The 21034-nt window shown below is 40.4% G+C and overlaps 1 protein-coding gene across 2 annotated transcripts in view; it reads right to left on the reverse strand.

The window, feature by feature from the left end:
• Positions 1-19202, reverse strand: part of syt14a (synaptotagmin XIVa) — a 122866-nt gene extending 103664 nt beyond the window's left edge. For both annotated transcript variants that reach the window (XM_024439633.2, XM_024439635.2), the window contains exon 1: positions 19105-19202. In XM_024439633.2, the coding sequence (XP_024295401.2) occupies positions 19105-19117 (13 nt within the window). In that variant the 5' untranslated portion in view covers positions 19118-19202. The remainder of the gene's footprint in view (positions 1-19104) is intronic.
• Positions 19203-21034: the final 1832 nt, after the last annotated feature.

A 21034-nucleotide genomic window follows, 5' to 3' on the forward strand; every position in this document is an offset into this window, starting at 1 on the left:
CATGGGTGCACCTCAGCCACGCTCAAGGTCCTAAACGATATCTTAACCGCCATCGATAAGAAACATTACTGTGCAGCCGTATTCATTGATCTGGCCAAGGCTTTCGACTCTGTCAATCACCACATCCTCATCGGCAGACTCGACAGCCTTGGTTTCTCAAATGATTGCCTCGCCTGGTTCACCAACTACTTCTCTGATAGAGTTCAGTGTGTCAAATCGGAGGGTCTGCTGTCCGGACCCCAGCAGGTATATCTCTCTAGTCACCCCCAAAACCAATTCTTTCTTTGGCCGCCTCTCCTTCCAGTTCTCTGCTGCCAATGACTGGAACGAACTACAAAAATCTCTGAAACTGGAAACACTTATCTCCCTCATTAGCTTTAAGCACCAACTGTCAGAGCAGCCCACCTATAATTTAGCCCAAACAACTACCTCTTTCCCAACTGTATTTAATTTTAATTTATTTATTTATTTTGCTCCTTTGCACCCCATTATTTTTATTTCTACTTTGCACATTCTTCCATTGCAAAACTACCATTCCAGTGTTTTACTTGCTATATTGTATTTACTTTGCCACCATGGCCTTTTTTGCCTTTACCTCCCTTCTCACCTCATTTGCTCACATTGTATATAGACTTGTTTATACTGTATTATTGACTGTATGTTTGTTTTACTCCATGTGTAACTCTGTGTCGTTGTATCTGTCGAACTGCTTTGCTTTATCTTGGCCAGGTCGCAATTGTAAATGAGAACTTGTTCTCAACTTGCCTACCTGGTTAAATAAAGGTAAAATAAAATAAATAAATAAATAAACAAGTGGCTCAGGTAGTGCAGCAAGAATGTTTGCTGTGTCTGTAAGCATAGTGTCCAGAGCATGGAGGCGCAGCCCTGTGCTCGCCAGAGGTAGCCTGACTGCCATTTAGGTACCAAGGTGAGATCATATGCTGGTGCGGTTGGCCCCTGGGTTCCTCCTAATGCAAGACCATGCTAGACCTCATGTGGCTGGAGTGTGTCAGCAGTTCCTGCAAGAGGAAGGCATTGATGCTATGGATAGGCCCGCCCGTTCCCCAGACCTGAATCCAATTGAGCACATCTGGGACATCATGTCTCACTCCATCCACCAACGCCACGTTGCACCACAGACTGTCCAGGAGTTGGCGGATGCTTTAGTCCAGGTCTGGGAGGAGATCTCATCAGGAGCATGCCCAGGCGTTGTAGGGAGGTCATACAGGCACGTGGAGGTCACACACACTACTGAGCCTCGTTTTGACTTGTTTTAAGGACATTACAAAGTTGGATCAGCCTGTAGTGTGGTTTTCCACTTTACATTTGAGTGTGACTCCAAATCCAGACCTCCATGGGTTGATGAAAATTATCAATGGAAATCAAATTTGTGATTTTGTTGTCAGCACATTCAACTATGTAAAGAAAAGAGTATTTAATAAAAATATTTCATTCATTCAAGATCTAGGATGTGTTATTTTAGTGTTCCCTTAATTTTTTTGAGCAGTATATATATATATATATATATATATATATCAGTCCCAACATTTTTTGCATGTCAGCAGTCACGTTTTCAAGATAAATAACTTTCACAATACAGAAATACAGCTGGTATGATGCACTTTGCATCATATGATGCAGTATAATGAAATGTTGAAAAAAGCTAACTCAGCTCCATCCCTCATTGAATCAGCTGGATCATTCATCACAAAATCCTCTGATATTGCCAACTACTTTTTCTTCATTGGCAACATTTGCAAACTTAGACATGACAACAAAATGCACAGCACTAGAGCCATGACTACATGAAACTCTTCCACCTCAGTTAACTCAAGCTGGCAGTAAAATCTGATTTAAAAAACAACACTTCACGGCACAACACGGATTGTGAAGGGACACACACACTAACATTTTAGTATTTTATTAGGATCCCCATTAGCTGTTGCAAAAGCAGCAGCTACTCTTCCTGGGGTCCACACAAAACATAATACAGAATGACATAATACAGAACATCAATAGACAATAAATGCTCAAAGACAGAACTACATACATTTTTTTTAAAGGCAGACGTAGCCTACATATCAATGCATACACACAAACTATCTTGGTCAAAGAGGGGAGAGGGGCGTTGTGCACACTAACACACACCCACACATTGTTAATATTGTGATGTAATAATGGAGCAATGTAAATGTGAATGATGCACAATGTCAAGTATGATGTAATGTTTTATTTGTGTTTGAACCCCATGGAAGAGTAGCTTATGCCTTGACAACAGCTAATGGGGATCTTAATAAAATACTCAATTGAACCAATGGACAGTATTGGTTCGCAGTAAATCTTTTCAAGTAATTCTGAGTCCAGGCGGTTCAGCCTAATATAATATTTACTACCACTGTTAGTCAACACTTGTTCATTTATTAATCATTAGGACTACAATTATGGGACAGTCCAAACTACTTTGGCTCATAGGGATGGCACATTACTAGAAATCCCTATAACATTTAGGGCCAATTTCTCAGACACAGATTAAGCCTAATCCTCCTGGACTAAAAAGCATTCTCAATGGAGATTCTCAATTGACAGTGCTTTTTAGTCCAGGACTAGGTCGGATCTGTGTCTGGGAAACTGAACCTTAAAGGCATACTTCGGGGTTTTGGCAATGAGGCCATTTATTTACTTCCCCAGAGTCAGAACTCGCGGACACCATTTTTATGTCTCTGCGTGGGGTTTGAAGGAATTTGCTAGCCCAACTGTTAACTAGTTCTAGTGCTAGCGCAATTGCTAACCTAACTAGCAGATACCCATAGACTTCCAGTCATTGTGCTAATACCAGATCTAGCTAAATCGCTCAGATTTTTATTTATATATATAATTTGTCTTTGGTGCGGTCCTAGGAGGAAGGTAGCTGATCAAGGCCAAAGTGAAGAGTGCAGTCATATTAGCTGCCATCAGCTCATAAAAAAAGAGAGATATTGTACTAGTGCAAAGCTCCACAGCGGAGATTGGAGTATCTGTCCATAGGATCACCTTAAGCCGTACACTCCAGAGCTGGGCTTTACGGAAGAGTGTCCAGAAAAAATAAGCAAACATGTTTGGTGTTCGACAAAAGGCATATGGAAGAAGCGTATGGAAGAATGTACTCTGGTCAGATGAGACCAAAATTGTGCTTTTTGGCCATCAAGGAAAACAAAGAAAACGCCATGTCTGGCGCAAACCCAACACCCCGTGAACACCATCCACACAGTGAAGCATGGTGGTGGCAGCATCATGCTGTGGGGATGTTTTTCATCTGCAGGGACTGGAAAGCTGGTCAGAATTGAAGGAATGATGGATTGCGCTAAATGCAGGAAAATTCTTGAGGGAAACCTGTTTCAGTCTTCCAGAGATTTGAGACTGGGACAGAGGTTCACCTTCCAGCAGGACAATGACACTAAGCCTATTGCTAAAGCAACACTCAAGTGGTTTAAGGGGAAACATTTAAATGTCTTGGAATGGCTTAGTCAAAGCCCAGACCTCAATACAATTGAGAATCTGTGGTATGACTTAAAGATTGCTGTACACCAGCGGTACCCATCTAACTTGAAGGAGCTAGAGCAGTTTTGCCTTGAAGAATAGGCAACAATCCCAGTGGCTAGATGTGCCAAGCTGATAGAGACATACACCAAGAGACTTGCAGCTATAATTGCTGCAAAGGGTGCTCTACAAAGTATTGGCTTTGGGGGGGTGAATAGTTATACAGGCTCAGGTTATCCGTTTTTTTGCATCTTCAAAGTGGTAGGCATGTTGTGTAAATCAATTGATACAAAACCCCCAAAAATCTATTTTAATTCCAGGTTGTAAGGCAACAAAATAGGAAAAATGCCAAGGGGATGAATGGTTTCGCACGCCACTGTATGTGTATTAAAGTAGTAAAAAGTTACGTATTTGATCCCATAAGCTTGTGGCTATATTATCCATAATCATGGTAGCATACACAATAATGTAGACGTGTTTTAGAAACATATCCTATTCTTATTTACAATAAAAGTGACTCCAAAAGGACACAATATATTATTTCCCATGAATTTCCATTGGGCAATAAATAATCTGAAACCCAACCAAAACAAACAGCAAATGCATCCAACAAGTTTGTAAAGTCACAAGCTTAATGTAGTCTGTGTGATATGAATATGGGACCAAATACTTAACTTTTTGCTACTAATACACATTAATTTTTCCCCAATACTTTTGGTCCCCTAATCACAGTGCTGTAATTTCTAAAACGGTTCACCTGGTATGGATGAAAATACCCTCAAATGAAAGCTGCACTTTAACCTCAGTCATTGTATCATTTCATATCCAAAGTGCTGGAGTACAGAGCCAAAACAATTTTTAAAAAGCTGTCCCTGTCCCAATACCTTCTGAGCTCACTGTATTTGCTGTTCTTTCAATTAAGTTATGCCTACCAGTTCTGATATAACCGCTGCTATAGCGGCATCAACACTAACTTCCTCAAGAGCAACCATGTTATGATTGCCGTCGTCAAAGAAACCACCCCAAAAAATGATCAGAGGACGCTGATTGGTCCGGCCATACGGTGGAGGGAAAGGGAGAGGCTCAAACGGTTTGAATCTGGTCACATACATAATCCATGCAGCGAAAGAGAATGTATGTTTTGTACGAGACAACAATTCCCTGACGCTACATGTGCCATTTGCGCTCTTCTAAAAAGCAAACCACAATGAACTGGGGAAATGGACGAACTGAGAAAATGAACTGCAACTTTTAAAAGGGTACTGGTCCACTTAGTCTTTTGTCTACCTAGGTATTTTAAATTTGCCTAAATTTGCACTAACAATCATATACCATATGCTGTACCTGTCGATAGAACTGTAGTAGCCATTCGTCAACTCATCTCCTTGTGGGAGAATGGTTACGGTAGATGGCAAATATGAAAGAGGAAACAATACTTTTTTGACTAGATAATTTCAACTAATCATTTCTCCACAGGCAGTTCTAAATAGTGACAGGGGTTGGTTCTCATTTGAGTGATAGCTTGGCTGTATATTTGTTTGTGGCCAGCAACTTTTAAAGAGAGCGCCCCAATTTTTGACTGCGATTTGAGTTTGAAAATGACAACTGTGTTCTAAGTCCTGCAATGGACAGGCGCATATGATAAAAATACACAGTTCCAAACCAAATATATGAATCTGTTTAAAGTAATTGATTTAGGGTCATCTTGATGACTAAACTTTTATATCCCGCTTTAAATGACATGCAGCTTATAAACACTTCATAATGCCTTCCTTCTAAGCATTACATACATGTTACAAAGCATTTCTAACTGTATGTCATGCCTTAAGGTTCATAAATGTGGCATAACCATGTGACAATAACCAATGTCAAATGTGACATAACCCACTATGTAGAATATGACAAACATGTGCTTTATAAAGGGTGACATGTTGTGCTGCAGGATGACACGCTCTAACGAGAAGTCATGTTAGTCACATTACACCAGGCAACAATTACCTTGATGAAAGCCCCCAACATGAGGAAATTGAAAGTGTCTTTCTTCTGAAACCATGTTAAATGTTCCTCAGGTCGCAAACACACACACAGAAATATAACAGGCCATACAGTGGGATGCTGGGCCCAGCCAGGTCTTTGACACAGCGATATAACAAGCCATACCATGGGGTGCTGGACCAAGTCAGGTCTTTGAAACAACAACATAACAAGCCATACCGTGGGGTGCGGGGCCCAGTCAGGTCTTTGACTCATTCACCCTCTCTCCTGCAGAAATAACAGCCACAAAATATTGGCACCATTTGTAATAGGTTGTAATCAAGCCTTGGAAACAGAAGAGGAATACCTGGTGCTATTGTCTCCAGTTCTGTAGGACGATTCTGTAGGACTACTCCAAGATTTGCAAATTGAAAATGAACCACGGGAAAAGCATTGTCCATTCGCTATTTAAGTGCATAGATGACATGTATTTTTTCCCCTGCTTCGAGACAGGTGCATGATCATGGAAAATTCTAAATCAAAACAAATGATTTAGTGTATGTAAAGACAAGATTAAATCAAGAGTAGTCTGATGGGGGAAAATATTAGCCTAGCACTTGTGAATGAGGCCCAGCTTGTGTGCAGTAAAGCAAGAAACAGCACATAGGCCTAAATGTTTTGAAACGGTTTGTATCACAACTAAAGTGTCAAAATAACTTCTTAAAATTAAGCACATTAATCCACTTTACAACTGGTCTAAAGCCTAACTGGCACACATACACGGCGCATGAGTTTCAAATGGTCCACCCACACAGACAGCGTGGTGAAGAAGGCGCAGCAGTACCTCTTCAACCTCAGGAGCCGAAGAAATTCGGCTTACCAAAAACACTCAAACGTTTACAGATGCACAATCGAGAGCATCCTGGCGGGCTGTATCACCGCCTGGTACGGCAACTGCTCCACCCACAACCGTAAGGCTCTCCAGAGGGTAGTGAGGTCTGCACAACGCATCACAGGGGGAAAACTACCTGTCCTCCAGGACACCTACACCACCCGATGACACAGGAAGGCCAAAAATATCATCAAGGACAACAACCACCCGAGCCACTGCCTGTTCACCCCGCTATCATCCAGAAGGCGAGGTCAGTACAGGTGCAAAAAAGCAGGGACTGAGAAACTGAAAAATAGCTTCTATCTCAAGGTCATCAGACTGTTAAACAGCCATCACTAACATTGAGTGGCTGCTGCCAACATACTGACTCATCTCTAGCCGCTTTAATAATAAAATAATTGGATGTAATAAATGTATCACTAGCCACTTTAAACTATGCCACTTTATATAATGTTTACATACATTACTCATCTTATATGTATATACTGTACTCTATACCATCTACTGCATCTTGCCTATGCCGTTCGGCCATCGCTCATCCATATATTCATTCATTCATTCATTCCTTTACACTTGTGTGTATAAGGTAGTTGTTGTGAAATTGTTAGATTACTTGTTAGATATTACTGCATGGTCATTTGATGATAATTTTTCACCATAAAAATCCATCTTTATAATAAAAGCATTACATGCATTATTGCATTTGCAGTCACTTTTGAGAATAGTGTTTTCCTGCTAATTGACTGCATTTTGCTCATTGCTGCGCTTATGTGAAGAAGTAGCGTAATCGTTTATCAACATTTTAAGCTTAACTTTCTGATCTGTTGCATCAGCCTCAATGCTTTTAAAACGTTTTTTGATGCAAGTGGTTGCATTAATTTGGGATCTATCGCATCCCACAACTGTCACCGACTATGTTTGGAATATTTATTTCTCATAGAATAGGTCAACTTTTGTACTATGGGGGAGAGTAGACTGACATAGGCTAGTGCTTTTGCTATTCGTTAGGCCTATTCATCTTGTTGGCTGACGAGAAGTAAAATGTGGACAGTTCTTCCAACATCTTCAATATGCACCTCGGAATTTGATAAGGACGTTCACAGTTGCATCCCCGATGTGTCTGTCTTCATTTGTAGCCTGTGAGAATGACCCGATCACGTGACGGGCATTAGCTAATAAGAATTGAGAGGGCCTATCAAGATGGCAGACTGAACACAGCAGTGCAGATCACCTCAAGACAAGAACATAATATTCAATATTGTAAGTTAGACTAAATATTAGCACTTCACATACTGGTGGGTAATAACCTTCAATCTGTATAACAACACAAAATGAATCATAAGGCTAGAGAAATGTATCTACAAATATGATGAAAACAAGCAACACCCGAACATGACGGAGAGTAAACAAGGAGCACCAATCTCTAAAAGAAAACGCGACTCCTCGACGGACACAGACAATTAAGCTTTTCGCCACCGGGAATGATAACGGTGGGAACTGATCTGTGAAAAATTAATAAATGACAAACTGGGCATACTTGAATTAGTCAGTAAGCATATAAAGGAGTTGAAGGCGAGCCTCGAGATAAGTGATGAAAAAGCTGCGGCAATAGAGGAACAAACAAACATACAAGCTAAAAGGGACAGTCAATAAGACTAAAACAGATGTTAATAAACTTTAAAAGGAGAATATCTTTCTGAGTGAAGCCTCGCTTGACAAGCAGACTAGAACTATGAGAGAAAAGCTGGTACTTACTGGTATCCAAGAGAAAGAAGGAGAAGTTCCTATGGGCGTAGTGAGGGAGTTCCTACAGCGTTTAGGACAGAGCTTTGAGTGCCCAATCGTTGCCAAATTTGCATTCTTTAAAGATAAAATAATGGTTAAAAGCCTGGGTTTAATACTTGCTGGCACGAAAATAGGCATGAATGATCAGGTCCCGAAGGAAATAGCAGAACGACGTAAAAGTTCTGTACCCAATCTTCAAGGAAAATAGATTAAAAGGGAAACGTGTAGGTCTAATAGTCGCTAAACTGTATATTGATAACCAAATGTTCAGAGACACAAAGACTACTCCATGGCTATTCTAAATATTGCAACATTCCCATAGAGGAGTCGAATAATGGAACAACCAATACTATCCAACAACTGCTAAATAAATAAACTACAACATTCTAGATAGGGAATGTTGGAAAATAATTTGCATTAGACTTTCCATTTATAGTATTTCAGAAATGAATAAGACAGCATTAGAAGAAAGGATAATTAGATAAAAAATACATCTTCAATTATAAGGAATTGAAACACAAAAGTACTCATTCAACATGGTAGAGAAAAACACAGCAAACAAAGGACATAGAAGGAACAGTATGTGGGTATGTGCAGATGTATTGTGATGCAAGGTGGGGTGTGTGTGATTGTTTGGAAAAGTGTGGCGTTAAGCGAGTGAAAAAGGATAAATGGTTGCAAATTGAGAGAGAGCTTTCAATTTTGTGCATTTAAGTGATATACATTTTAAAATAAATTATAAATATAGTTTATTTATTTATTGTCCTATCATGATGAAATGGTCCCCAACCCTATACCCTTGACACCCACCTCAGCGACTCAAGTTCTTATCTGTTTTATAGGCCTACTGTAAGTATCCTATATGCAGCCAAATCAGAAAGTTGAATGTGGTCAGAGACCTACTAAAGCAGCAACGTCCCTTCAAGATTTTGAACCTGCCTGGCAGGATTGGTCCTGTGATGGCAGGAAAGCCAAAGCCCTGTGATGGGAGAGCATAATATACAAGGAAATTATCAAAGTTGCTAATGAGAACCTTGATGATCTAGCCGGTGGGGATTCCGGTGGGGTGCCTCCACCCAGGTAGTGGCAGTGCTGGCAACACTAGCTGCATTAACCAACGGGGGGGCTGTCACACCCAGACATTTAGAGAGGGGGCATATTAGTGTGGCCTTCGTGGCACAAAATAATCAAATGTCTGACTGTACAGAGATGCTTGGGGAAATGGTCACAACGGGGGACCAGTGGGTGTGTTTCAGGGGAAGAGGGTATACAGTGGGGCAAAAAAGTATTTAGTCAGCCACCAATTGTGCAAGTTCTCCCACTTAAAAGGATGAGAGGCCTGTAATTTTCATCATAGGTACACTTCAACTATGACAGACAAAATGAGAAGAAAAAAAATCCAGAAAATCACATTGTAGGATTTTTAATGAATTTATTTGCAAATTATGGTGGAAAATAAGTATTTGGTCACCTAAAAAAAGCAAGGTTTCTGGCTCTCACAGACCTGTAACTTCTTCTTTAAGAGGCTCCTCTGTCGTCCACTCATTACCTGTATTAATGGCACCTGTTTGAACTTGTTATCAGTATAAAAGACACATGTCCACAACCTCAAACAGTCACACTCCAAACTCCACTATGGCCAAGACCAAAGAGCTGTCAAAGGACACCAGAAACAAAATTGTATACCTGCACCAGGCTGGGAAGACTGAATCTGCAATAGGTAAGCAGCTTGGTTTGAAGAAATCAACTGTGGGGGCAATTATTAGGAAAAAAAAGACATACAAGACCACTGATAATCTCCCTCGATCTGGGGCTCCACACAAGATCTCACCCCATGGGGTCAAAATGATCATAAGAACGGTGAGCAAAAATCCCAGAACCACACGGGGGGACCTAGTGAATGACCTGCAGAGAGCTGGGACCAAAGTAACAAAGCCTACCAGGGACTCAACACACTACGCCGCCAGGGACTCAAATCCTGCAGTGCCAGACGTGTCCCCCTGCTTAAGCCAGTACATGTCCAGGCCCATCTGAAGTTTGCTTAGAGAGCATTTGGATGATCCAGAAGAAGATTGGGAGAATGTCATATCGTCAGATGAAACCAAAATAGAACTTTTTGGTAAAAACTCAACTCGTCGTGTTTGGAGGACAAAGAATTCTGAGTACCATACCTACTGTGAAGCATGGGGGTGGAAACATCATGCTTTGGAGCTGTTTTTCTGCAAAGGGACCAGGACGACTGATCCGTGTAAAGGAAAGAATGAATGGGGCCATGTATCGTGAGATTTTGTGTGAAAACCTCCTTCCATCAGCAAGGGCATTGAAGATGAAACGTGGCTGGGTCTTTCAGCATGACAATGATCCCAAACACACCACCCGGGCAACGAAGGAGTGGCTTCGTAAGAAGCATTTCAAGGTCCTGGAGTGGCCTAGCCAGTCTCCAGATCTCAACCCCATAGAAAATCTTTGGAGGGAGTTGAAAGTGTGTGTTGCCCAGCAACAGCCCCAAAACATCACTGCTCTAAAGGAGATCTGCATGGAGGAATGGGCCAAAATACCAGCAACAGTGTGTGAAAACTTACAGAAAACGTTTGACCTCTGTCATTGCCAACAAAGGGTATATAACAAAGTATTGAGAAACTTTTGTTATTGACCAAATACTTATTTTCCACCATAATTTGCAAATAAATTCATTACAAATCCCACAGTGTGATTTTCTGGAGAAAAAAAAAATCTAATTTTGTCTGTCATAGTTGAAGTGTACCTATGACGAAAATTACAGGCCTCTCTCATCTTTTTAAATGGGAGAACTTACACAATTGGTGGTTGACTAAATACTTTTTTGCCCCACTGTATATATCTATATATGATCCCCATCAGCTAGGACTTAACAAATCTCAAATCTTAACAAATCTCCCTATTTTTGTTACATTTTCCATGCCTTGTCAAACAGTTGCAACTGTACATGCATTTGTAAATCAAGTCCTTTCTCGAGTTGGGTTCTGGGATGGAACAACGGTTGTGCATCCGAGTGTATTGTTGTTTGTGGGGGAAACAGCTTGAGTGTGTATGCGTGCGTATATATCCCACAACTGTTGCTAGGGAGTAAATATGTTATGGACAATATAGAAAGAATCACAATAATTGTATGCTATTTTTATTTTTGAAGATTCTGAGTTGCCACTCGTTGCCTTGATGACAGATTTGCACACCCTTGGCATTCAACCAGTTTCACCTGGAATGCTTTTCCAACAGTCTTGAAGGAGTTCCCTCATATGCTGCGCACTTGTTGGCTGATTTTCCTTCACTCTGCGGTCCAACTCATCCCAAAACATCTCAATTGGACTGAGGTCGGGTGATTGTGGAGGCCAGGTCATCTGATGCAGCGCTCCATCACTCTCCTTCTTGGTCAAATAGCCCTTACACAGCCTGGATGTGTGTTAGGTCATTGTCCTGTTGAAAAACAAATGATAGTGGGACTAAGAGCAAACCAGATGGGATGGGGAAATCGCTGCAGAATGCTGTGATAGCCATGCTGTGTGCCTTGAATTCTAAATAAATCACTGACAGTGTCACCAGCAAAACACCTCCTCCTCCATGCTTCACAGTGGAAACCACACATGCTAAGATCATCCGTTCACCTAATCTGCGTCTCACAAAAACACGGCGGTTGGAACCAAAAATCTCAAATTTGGACTCATTTGACCTAAGGACAGATTCCCACCGGTTTAATGCCCATTGATTGTGTTTCTTGTCCCAAGCAAGTCTCTTCTTCTTATCGGTGTCCTTTAGTAGTGGTTTCTTTGCAGAAATTCAACCATGAAGGTCTGATTCACGCAGTCTCCTCTGAACAGTTGATGTTGAGATGCATCTGTTACTTGAACTCTGTGAAGCACTTATTTGGACTGCAATTTCTAAGACTGATAACTCTTATCCTCTGCAGCATAGGTAACTCTGGGTCTTCCTTTCCTGTGGCGGGTCTCATGAGTGCCAGTTTCATCATAGCATCATACATTTTCCAGATTGACTGATCTTCATGTCTTAAAGTAATAATGGACTGTCATTTCCCTTTGCTTATTTGAGCTGTTCTTGCCATAATAAGGACTTGGTCTTTTACCAAATAGGGCCATCTTCTGTATACCACCCCTACCTTGTCACAACACAACTGAGTGGCTCAAACGCATTAAGAAGGAAAGAAATTCCACATTAACTTAACAAGGCACTCCTGTTAATTGAAATGCATCCCAGGTGACTGCCTCATGAAACTGGCTGAGAGTGTGCAAAGCTGCCATCAACGCAAAGGGTGGCTACTTTGAAGAATCTCAAATATATTTAAAATTGTTTAAACTTTTTTTGGGTTACTACGTGATTCCATATGTGTTATTTCAGAGTGAGTAGGTGTGTCCAAACTTTGCACTGGTACACTGAGCAAACATTTTGCAACTAATATGTTATATATATATATATATATATATATATCCCAGCTCTGCAGATTTTAGATAATTTGTTTGGTACTGTCCATATGTGGCTTGTTTTTGATCGCAGGTCCGGGAATGGCTGAAGAAACATTTCCCTGGAGCTAACTCTGCAAATAGCACTGCTGGGTGATTTGAAAAGTCATAGTCAATTGATAATATTAACAATTATAAAGTTGAAAAATATATTGCAAATTTAAGAAAATAAATGGATGATGTTAAGAGATAGATGAGAGGGGTTGTGTGGAATAGGGAGGTAAAATAAAGTTGGTCAGTAAAATGTACAGTGCCTTTGGAAAACATTCAGACCCCTTGACTATTTCCCCAATTACAGCCTTATTCTAAAATGGATGAAATTGCATTTTTTTCCTCAATCTACACACAAGGAAAAGCAAAAACTGATTTTTTTTTAATGTTTGCTAATTTAAAATACAACTGAAATATCACATTTACATAACTATTCAGACTCTTTACTCAATTTGTTGAAGCACCTTTGGCAGCGATTACAGCCACGAGTGTTCTTGGGTATGACACTACAAGCTTGGCACACCTGTATTTCGTGAGTTTCTCCCATTCTTCTCTGCAGATCCTCTCAAGGTCTCGGCGTTGCTGCACAACTATTTTCAGGTCTCTGCAGAGATGTTCCATTAGGTTCAAGTCCGGGCTCTGGCTGGGCCATTCAAGGAAATTAAGAGACTTGTCCCAAAGCCAATCTTGTGTTGTCTTGGCTGTGTGCTTAGGGTCATTGTCCTGTTGGTAGGTGAACCTTCGCCCCAATCTGAGGTCCTGAGCAGGTTTTCATCAAGGGTCTCTCTATAGTGCCGTTCATCTTTGCCTCGATCCTGACTAGACTCCCATGTTCCTGCCGCTGAAAAACATCCCCACAGACTGATGCTGCTGCCACCACCATGCTTCACCGTAGGGATGGTGTCAGATTTCCTCCAGACGTGATGCTTGTAAGTCAGGCCAAAGAGTTCAATCTTTGTTTCATCAGACCCGAGAATCTTGTTTCTTATGGTCAGAGTCCTTTGGGTGACTTTTGGCAAACTTCAAGCGGGCTGTCATGTGCCTTTTACTGAGGAGTGGCTTCTGCCTTGCCACTCTACCATAAAGGCCTGATTAGTGGAGTGCTGCAGAGATGGTTGTCCTTCTGGAAGTTTCTCCCATCTCCACAGAGGAACTTTATCAGAGTGACCATCAAGTTCTTGGTCACCTCCCGATTGCTCAGTTTTGCCGGGCGGCCAGCTCTAGGAAGATTCTTGGGGGTTCCAGACTTCTTCCATTTAAGAATGATGGAACCCACTGTGTTCTTGGGTCTTCGACACAATCCTGTCTAGGAGCTCTACGGACAATTCCTTTGACCTCATGGCTTGGTTTTTACTGTGACATGTACGGTCAACTGTGGGACATTATATCGATAGTTGTGTGCCTTTCCAAATCATGTCCAGTCAATTGAATTTACCACAGGTGGACTCCAAGTTGTAGAAACATCTCAAGGATGATCAATAGAAACAGGATGCACGGGAGCTCAATTTCGAGTCTCATAGAAAAGGGTCTGAATACTTGTGTAGATAGGTTTTTTTATTTCTGATAAATGAAAAGAAAAATCTAAAAACCTGTTTTTGCTTTGTCATTATGGGGAATTGTGAGTAGATTGCTGAGGATTTTGATATAATTTCATCCATTTTAGAGTAAGGCTGTAACGTAACAAAATGTGTATAAGTCAAGGGGTCTGAATACTTTCTGAAGGCACTGCATATAGGTTCATAACTTTTGTGAAACAGCACAGGATAAAAATATATGGCAAATAAAAATCCAACTGGAGGGTTTTCAGAGATAGATGGGAGGGGTTGAGGGTATTTGAAGGATGGGATAAAAAACAAACAAAAAGATAACAATTGTAACATACATTGTGTCCGTATAATGTATATAGTATGTATAAACTTGAAGTAGAAGCCTAAGTGTTGTTGTCCATTAGGTTAGGGTAAAATAATAAACAAAAATATTATTAATTTTTTTAAACAATGGCATATGTGTTTCTTTCAATCAATTAATACATTTTTTACGGTGGTATTTATTTTGGTTGATAACAACACTGTGCCTAGGATACAGGTGGTGCCCGAACACACACTCTTGGCTGGTACTTGTAGGTTCTGAAGGCCAGCGGACCTAGTGTTAAGGTTAGGATTGGGGAAGATTCTTAGATCTGTACCTAGGGGAAACCTTGTCCCGAGGCCAATCTGCTACATTGTAGTTCACTGGCACATCGGCAGGGTAGCCTAGTGGTTAGAGCAAGTTCAAACCCCCGAGCTGACAAGGTACAAATCTGTCATTCTGCCCCTGAACAGGCAGTTAACCCACTGTTCCTAGGCTGTCATTGAAAATAAGAATTTGTTCTTAACTGACTTGCCTAGTTAAATAAAGGTTAAAAAAAAACATTGAGATGAATTTCTCTCTACACTGTCAGTTCACAACAGATGTTTCCTAAAATGTTCATATTGTTTCCAAGAATCAAATGAAACACTCATCCAATCCCATTGCCAGTTCACTCAGAATGTTGACAAGACATGTATGGTTTTGCGTCAATATCCAATGTACATCAGCTCACTAGCGGTGGAAAGATAAAAATCACAGTGGAAGCCTAAAAATGCCATATTACAACCTGTGTGTTGTGATAATTGCATTGTTTGCTCTATAACCTGTTAGTTCATATGGCTTGCCACCTTGATATATACAGTGACCTAAGGCCAACACAATAAGAAGACACAGTGGCAGAATAAATTCAACCACACCGTTGTTTCATCACAAAACCTGAGAGCAACATCTTTTCGGTAAAGTCCACAAAGCATATTGCATGTAACAAACAGTTACATGACCTACAGCATGGTCAATCAAGTTAATGTTTCTGATATTTTCAGACTACTAATCAACTATTGATTTAGATGTGTGTGTTTAAGTAGAAAAAAAACACCACTGCCATCCTCCTCTCATGTTACCAAAACGGTCTATAACTGTCATATAGTACACGCTTTTAGTTTTGTTGTCCTCGGCTACCTGGCTCATAACTAACATTAGCCAACGACATCTAGCTACATATTGAACTTCCATCCTTTCAGGCCAGGGGCGTAATGTATGAATTTATGGTTGGATCAGAATCAACGTTATAATCATTGGCTAGTACGGAGAATTATGTCTGTTTTTTTTGGTCCAAATCCCTATCTCCATCCATGGCTAATTTAGGAAAGGGACAATTTTAGCTACCTAGCTAGCTAGCCAGCCAGCCCGGAGGACAACATCACAACGAGATGCAACAATTCAAGTTTTTTCTATCAATGACGTTTGGCTTTGGATGTGATGTGATTGGTGTGAAGCCAAATCCTTGTTTCAACTGGTTTCCCATTTCACTTTTTTTGGTGTGCCAATTAAGTTCACTCAATTTTGGCTCAAAGTTGATTTTTTTATTTAAAAATTATTATTATTATCATTATTATCATCATCATCATCATCATCATCAAGGGAGGCCAAATGCTCACTGGCTTCTCTTGCATTCAATTCTTGGGCGGCAACAACATCATACTCTTTTTAACCAGACAGCATTAGATGGGCTACATAGATGGGCTACACGTACAGAGACAGAGGGGCGATGTTTTGCTTGTTCGGATGCTTTCTCCAATGAAATACTGTACATTCAGCCTCTTGTGAATTGAAGGAAAATTATGAAACACAGAGAGAAATTTGGCCTCCATTGATAAATAATTGAATATTTTTCTTTTTATTGGTACATTTTGGGGGAAGCCTGGCTTTCCTTGGCATCCATCAATACACACCACTGCATCAGCTTGCAATGTATTGCTTTAAATTCATGCCACTGCTTTTTATTTATCCTCCTGTTTTATTCTTATGAACAACCAAACTGAGTTTAGAATGGGTTAGTGATGGTCAAACCATGTTTGTTTTTTATTGAATAGCAAAATGCTCTAATTTCATTTTTTTTTTATCATGTTATTTCAATAAACATTGTAGATAAATCAAGTTATACATTTTACAAAGGCTATTTTTAGAATTGTATCAAGAAAAAGAGAGGTGTTACAAAAGTATTAAGACAAGTTATAATCGGGTAATAGCAGATACAGTCAGTGGTCAAAATGAAAGTTATTCAAACTATTGCAGTGAGAAAGCAACTCTGTGTGTGTGGGTGTGGGAGATTAAGTGGTAACTACGCAGAAAGAACAGCATAAACTAGACCAATCTGCAAAATGCCAAGCTCCCCCGAGAGGACATATTTAGAAACAGATGTTCCTTGTAAAACAGGTCAACTCTACACAATATACACTGAACAAATCTATAAAACCAACATGCAACAATTTCAAAGATTTAACTGAGTTACAGTTCATAAGGAAATCAGTCAATTGAAATAAATTCATTAGGCTCTAATCTATGGGTTTCACATGACTGGGAATACAGATATGCATCTCTTGGTCACAGACACAGTATCTTAAAAAATAAAAAAGGCAGGGCCTGGATCAGAAAACCAGTCAGTATCTGGTGACCACCATTTGCTTCATGCAGCGCGACACATCTCCTTCATATAGAGTTGATCAGGCTGTTGATTGTCACCTGTGGAATGTTGTCCCACTCTTTTTTATATATTTGTTTAACCTTTATTTAACTAGGTAAGTGAGTTAAGAACAAATGCTCTTCAGTGGCTGTGCGATGTTGCTGGATATTTGAGGGTACTGGAACACACTGTCAAACACGTTGATCCAGAGCATCCCAAACATGCTCAATGGGTGACATTTCTGGTGAGTATGCAGGCCATGGAAGAACTGGGACATTTTCAGCTTCCAATAATTGTGTACAGATCCTTGCAACATGGGGCAGTGAATTATCATGCTGAAACATGAGGTGATGGGCTGGATGACAAGACAATGGGCCTCAGGATCTCGTCACGGTATCTCTGTGCATTCAAATTTCCATCGATAAAATGCAATTGTGTTTGTTGTCTGTAGCTTATGCCTGCCAATACCATAACCCCACCACTACCATGGGCACTCTGATGTCAACGTTGTGAACATCAACCGCTCGCCCACACGACACCATACACTTCTCCAGTGTGCCAGTGGCCATCGAAGGTGAGCATTTTCCCACTGAAATTGGTTACGACACTGAACTGCAGTGAGGTAAAGACCCTGGTGAGGACAATGAGCATGATTGATTTTCTGACAGTTTGTGCAGAAATTCTTTGGTTGTGCAAGCCCACAGTTTCATCAGCTGTCCCGGTGGCTGGTCTCAAGTGATCCCGCAGGTGAAGAAGATGGATGTGGAGGTCCTGGGCTGGCGTGGTTACACATGGTCTGTGTTTATGTAGCCGGTTGGAGGTACTGCCAAATTCTCTAACATGATGTTGATAGTAGAGAAAGTAACATTCAATTCTCTGACAACAGCTCTGGAGGACATTCCTGCAGTCAGCATGCCAATTGCATGCCCCCTCAAAACTTGAGACATCTGTGGCATTGTGTTGTGTGACAAAACTGCACATTTTAGAGTAGCCTTTTATTGTCCCCAGCACAAGGTGTGCCTCTAATGATCATGCTATTTAATCAGCTTCTTGATATGACATACCTTTCAGATGGGTGGATTATCTTGGTGAATGAGAAATGCTCACTAACAGGGATGTAAACAAATGTGTGCACAAAATGTGTGCAAAATAAGCTTTTTGTCCATATGGAATATTTTTGGGATCTTTTATTTCAACTCATGAAATATAGGACCAAGACTTTACATGTTGCGTTTATATTTTTTACACGCTTGTTGCATGTAAGCTAAAACAGGAAGAACCCAATCCAAAACCAGCAAACAAGTTAGTTCTTCATGTACCACTATAAGAACATATTGTGCTCTGCTTTATTTGCCCGCTGATTAAACGCATTTGATAAACGACATCCAGACACCTGCTTGCCTACAGCGCTTTCCTGCTTTGTGCACGAGTACACATCTCACTATTTATTCTGGCTATTTATTTAAACTTCAGGTCTCCACCATTTCCTCACTACATGGCAACAGTTTCCCAATCGTAGCCTAAATATGAAACTCGCTATCGTAGTCAGACAAAAGTTGAATGGGTTAAAACATAGCGTTCAAACAACAACTCGATATCTTCTCAATCGAAAATAGCACACAGGCAGGGTGGAATAAAATCACAGCATTTCGGGGGAAGCTATCTTTTCAGCACCACAGAAATTACATGCAGAGTAGGCTACATGATCTTTGCAGTGCTGCTATAAGATTTCACCGTTTCCAATGTAAACCCATCGCGACGTTGCAAACGACAAAAACTTTTCCAAATGTCATAAATCAGTACGTTCACTAAATATATTCAATCACGTTTGTCGTGCCAATATTAATTATTTTCAATGGATGTTCATTATACAAGAAGAGGAGACGCTTTATTGGCCTACTTACCATCAATCGCCATGATGTTCTGTTTTGGATTCAACCAAAGCGATCGTTGAAGAAGGGGAGAGACGCATTGTATGCGAAAGGGAAGGGGGGCCACTAGATGGTTGGTGTATCACGAAGCTTACCTTCTGTTGGTCTACTCCTATTCACCGAGACTTGAGGCCCAAAATCTGTCTTCTCCAGCAGGTGGCGTTTTTTCACCCATAATGCAAGGGTTTTTGAATGGAAGTCAAATGAAAGTGTGGAATTTGGTCAACAAAAAACATGTAATGGTTTATTTGCTACATGAGGCTTAGTTGATAAGTTCCGTAATGCTTAGGTTGTTACACATTGTACTGATATGGAGAAAACTATTTCACATCGGAGTTGTGCCTTTTGTTCACACACGTGTCTACCCTCTCATTGGACCATTTTAGCCAACCTGCTCTCGCCTCGTCCCGACTGCTTTCTGTCTTTGAAGACATGTCCTTCCAATTGTGAGCTCGGCCACTTGATTATCTGGTCAATATAATGGATAATCTGTGGGCACGAAGAATTGTTTTACAGTGTGTGCAAAAGCATGCATTCTTAGGGAAAGAATTTAACCTTTACTTAACCAAGAGACCCATTGAGGTTAAAAACCTATTTTGCGAGGGCGACCTGGCAAGAAGGCAAAACATGTTTTCAGTGAGTGGTATTAAATTATAGTGGATCTCAAATACATTTCCAAATAAAAATAAAGGTTATCATTTGTATATTCGTCAGCTTAAAAGACAGCCCATTTAAGCATGCAATAAAAAATAACATATCAATGATATGACAATAATTAATACATTCACAGTCTAAACACACCAGCACACTAAAATAATGTATCACTTTGAAAGCAATATGGATGTTATTGAAAACACAATCAACAGGTTCATAGGCTACCACCATTGTTAATGTAATCCAGTCTGTTTCAGATCTAGTGTTGGCTACTGTGATTCCTACAAATGTGACAAATGATGGTTGCTTTTATATTACAAATTTCAAATCAAATGTTATTTGTCACATACACATGGTTAGCAGATGTAAATGTGAGTGTAGCAAAATGCTTGTGCTTCTAGTTCCGACCATGCAGTAATATCTAACAAGTAATCTAACAATTTCACAACTACCTTATACTTTACAAGTGAATGAATAAGAATATGTACATAATGTACGTAAAAATATATATGGATGAGCGATGGTCGAACGGCATAGGCAAGATACAGTAGATGGTATAGAGCACAGTATATACATATGAGATGAGTAGTGTAGGGTATGTAAACATTATATAAAGTGGCATAGTTTAAAGTGACTAGTGATACATTTATTACATCCAATTTTTAATTATTAAAGTGGCTAAAGATTGAGACAGTATGTTGGTAGCAGCCACTCAATGTTAGCGATGGCTGTTTAAAATCAATACCTTGACGCAATATGCAATATGTAAGCTAAATCAAAATGTTTTTTTACAACATAAAGGTATATTTTCTCTGTCAATAATATAGTATTTATATCAATCAGTTTATGAATAACATGACATGTCAGGTTCAGTCGATTGTGGCTGCTTTCACATTGGCCACGCGGTACAAAAGCAGACTGACCAACTCTGCCCGGCCCTGGAAGCAGAACAGGGTCAGTGCCTTGTGGCGGTTGGTCTCGATCTGAGCCTTGATGTCTGAGCCCATGTCCAGCGGCAGATTGACTGCAGGGACATGGCCAGTCATGGCAGCCAGCCTCAGAGGAGAGATACCCAGTGTACTTCTAGTCCTGAAAGGAAACAAATACAGTGAGACAGGAACACAGGGAAGGGGGAAACATGTGGACAGGGGTAATTATACACACACACATTTAAAATCATTCAGAGTCTATTGACGCACCTGTGCAATCTAATTAACATCATCCAAAAATCCCCATCAAAATCCCTCCG

Source organism: Oncorhynchus tshawytscha, linkage group LG12 (genome assembly GCF_018296145.1).
Source record: "Oncorhynchus tshawytscha isolate Ot180627B linkage group LG12, Otsh_v2.0, whole genome shotgun sequence".
Lineage (NCBI taxonomy): Eukaryota > Metazoa > Chordata > Actinopteri > Salmoniformes > Salmonidae > Oncorhynchus > Oncorhynchus tshawytscha.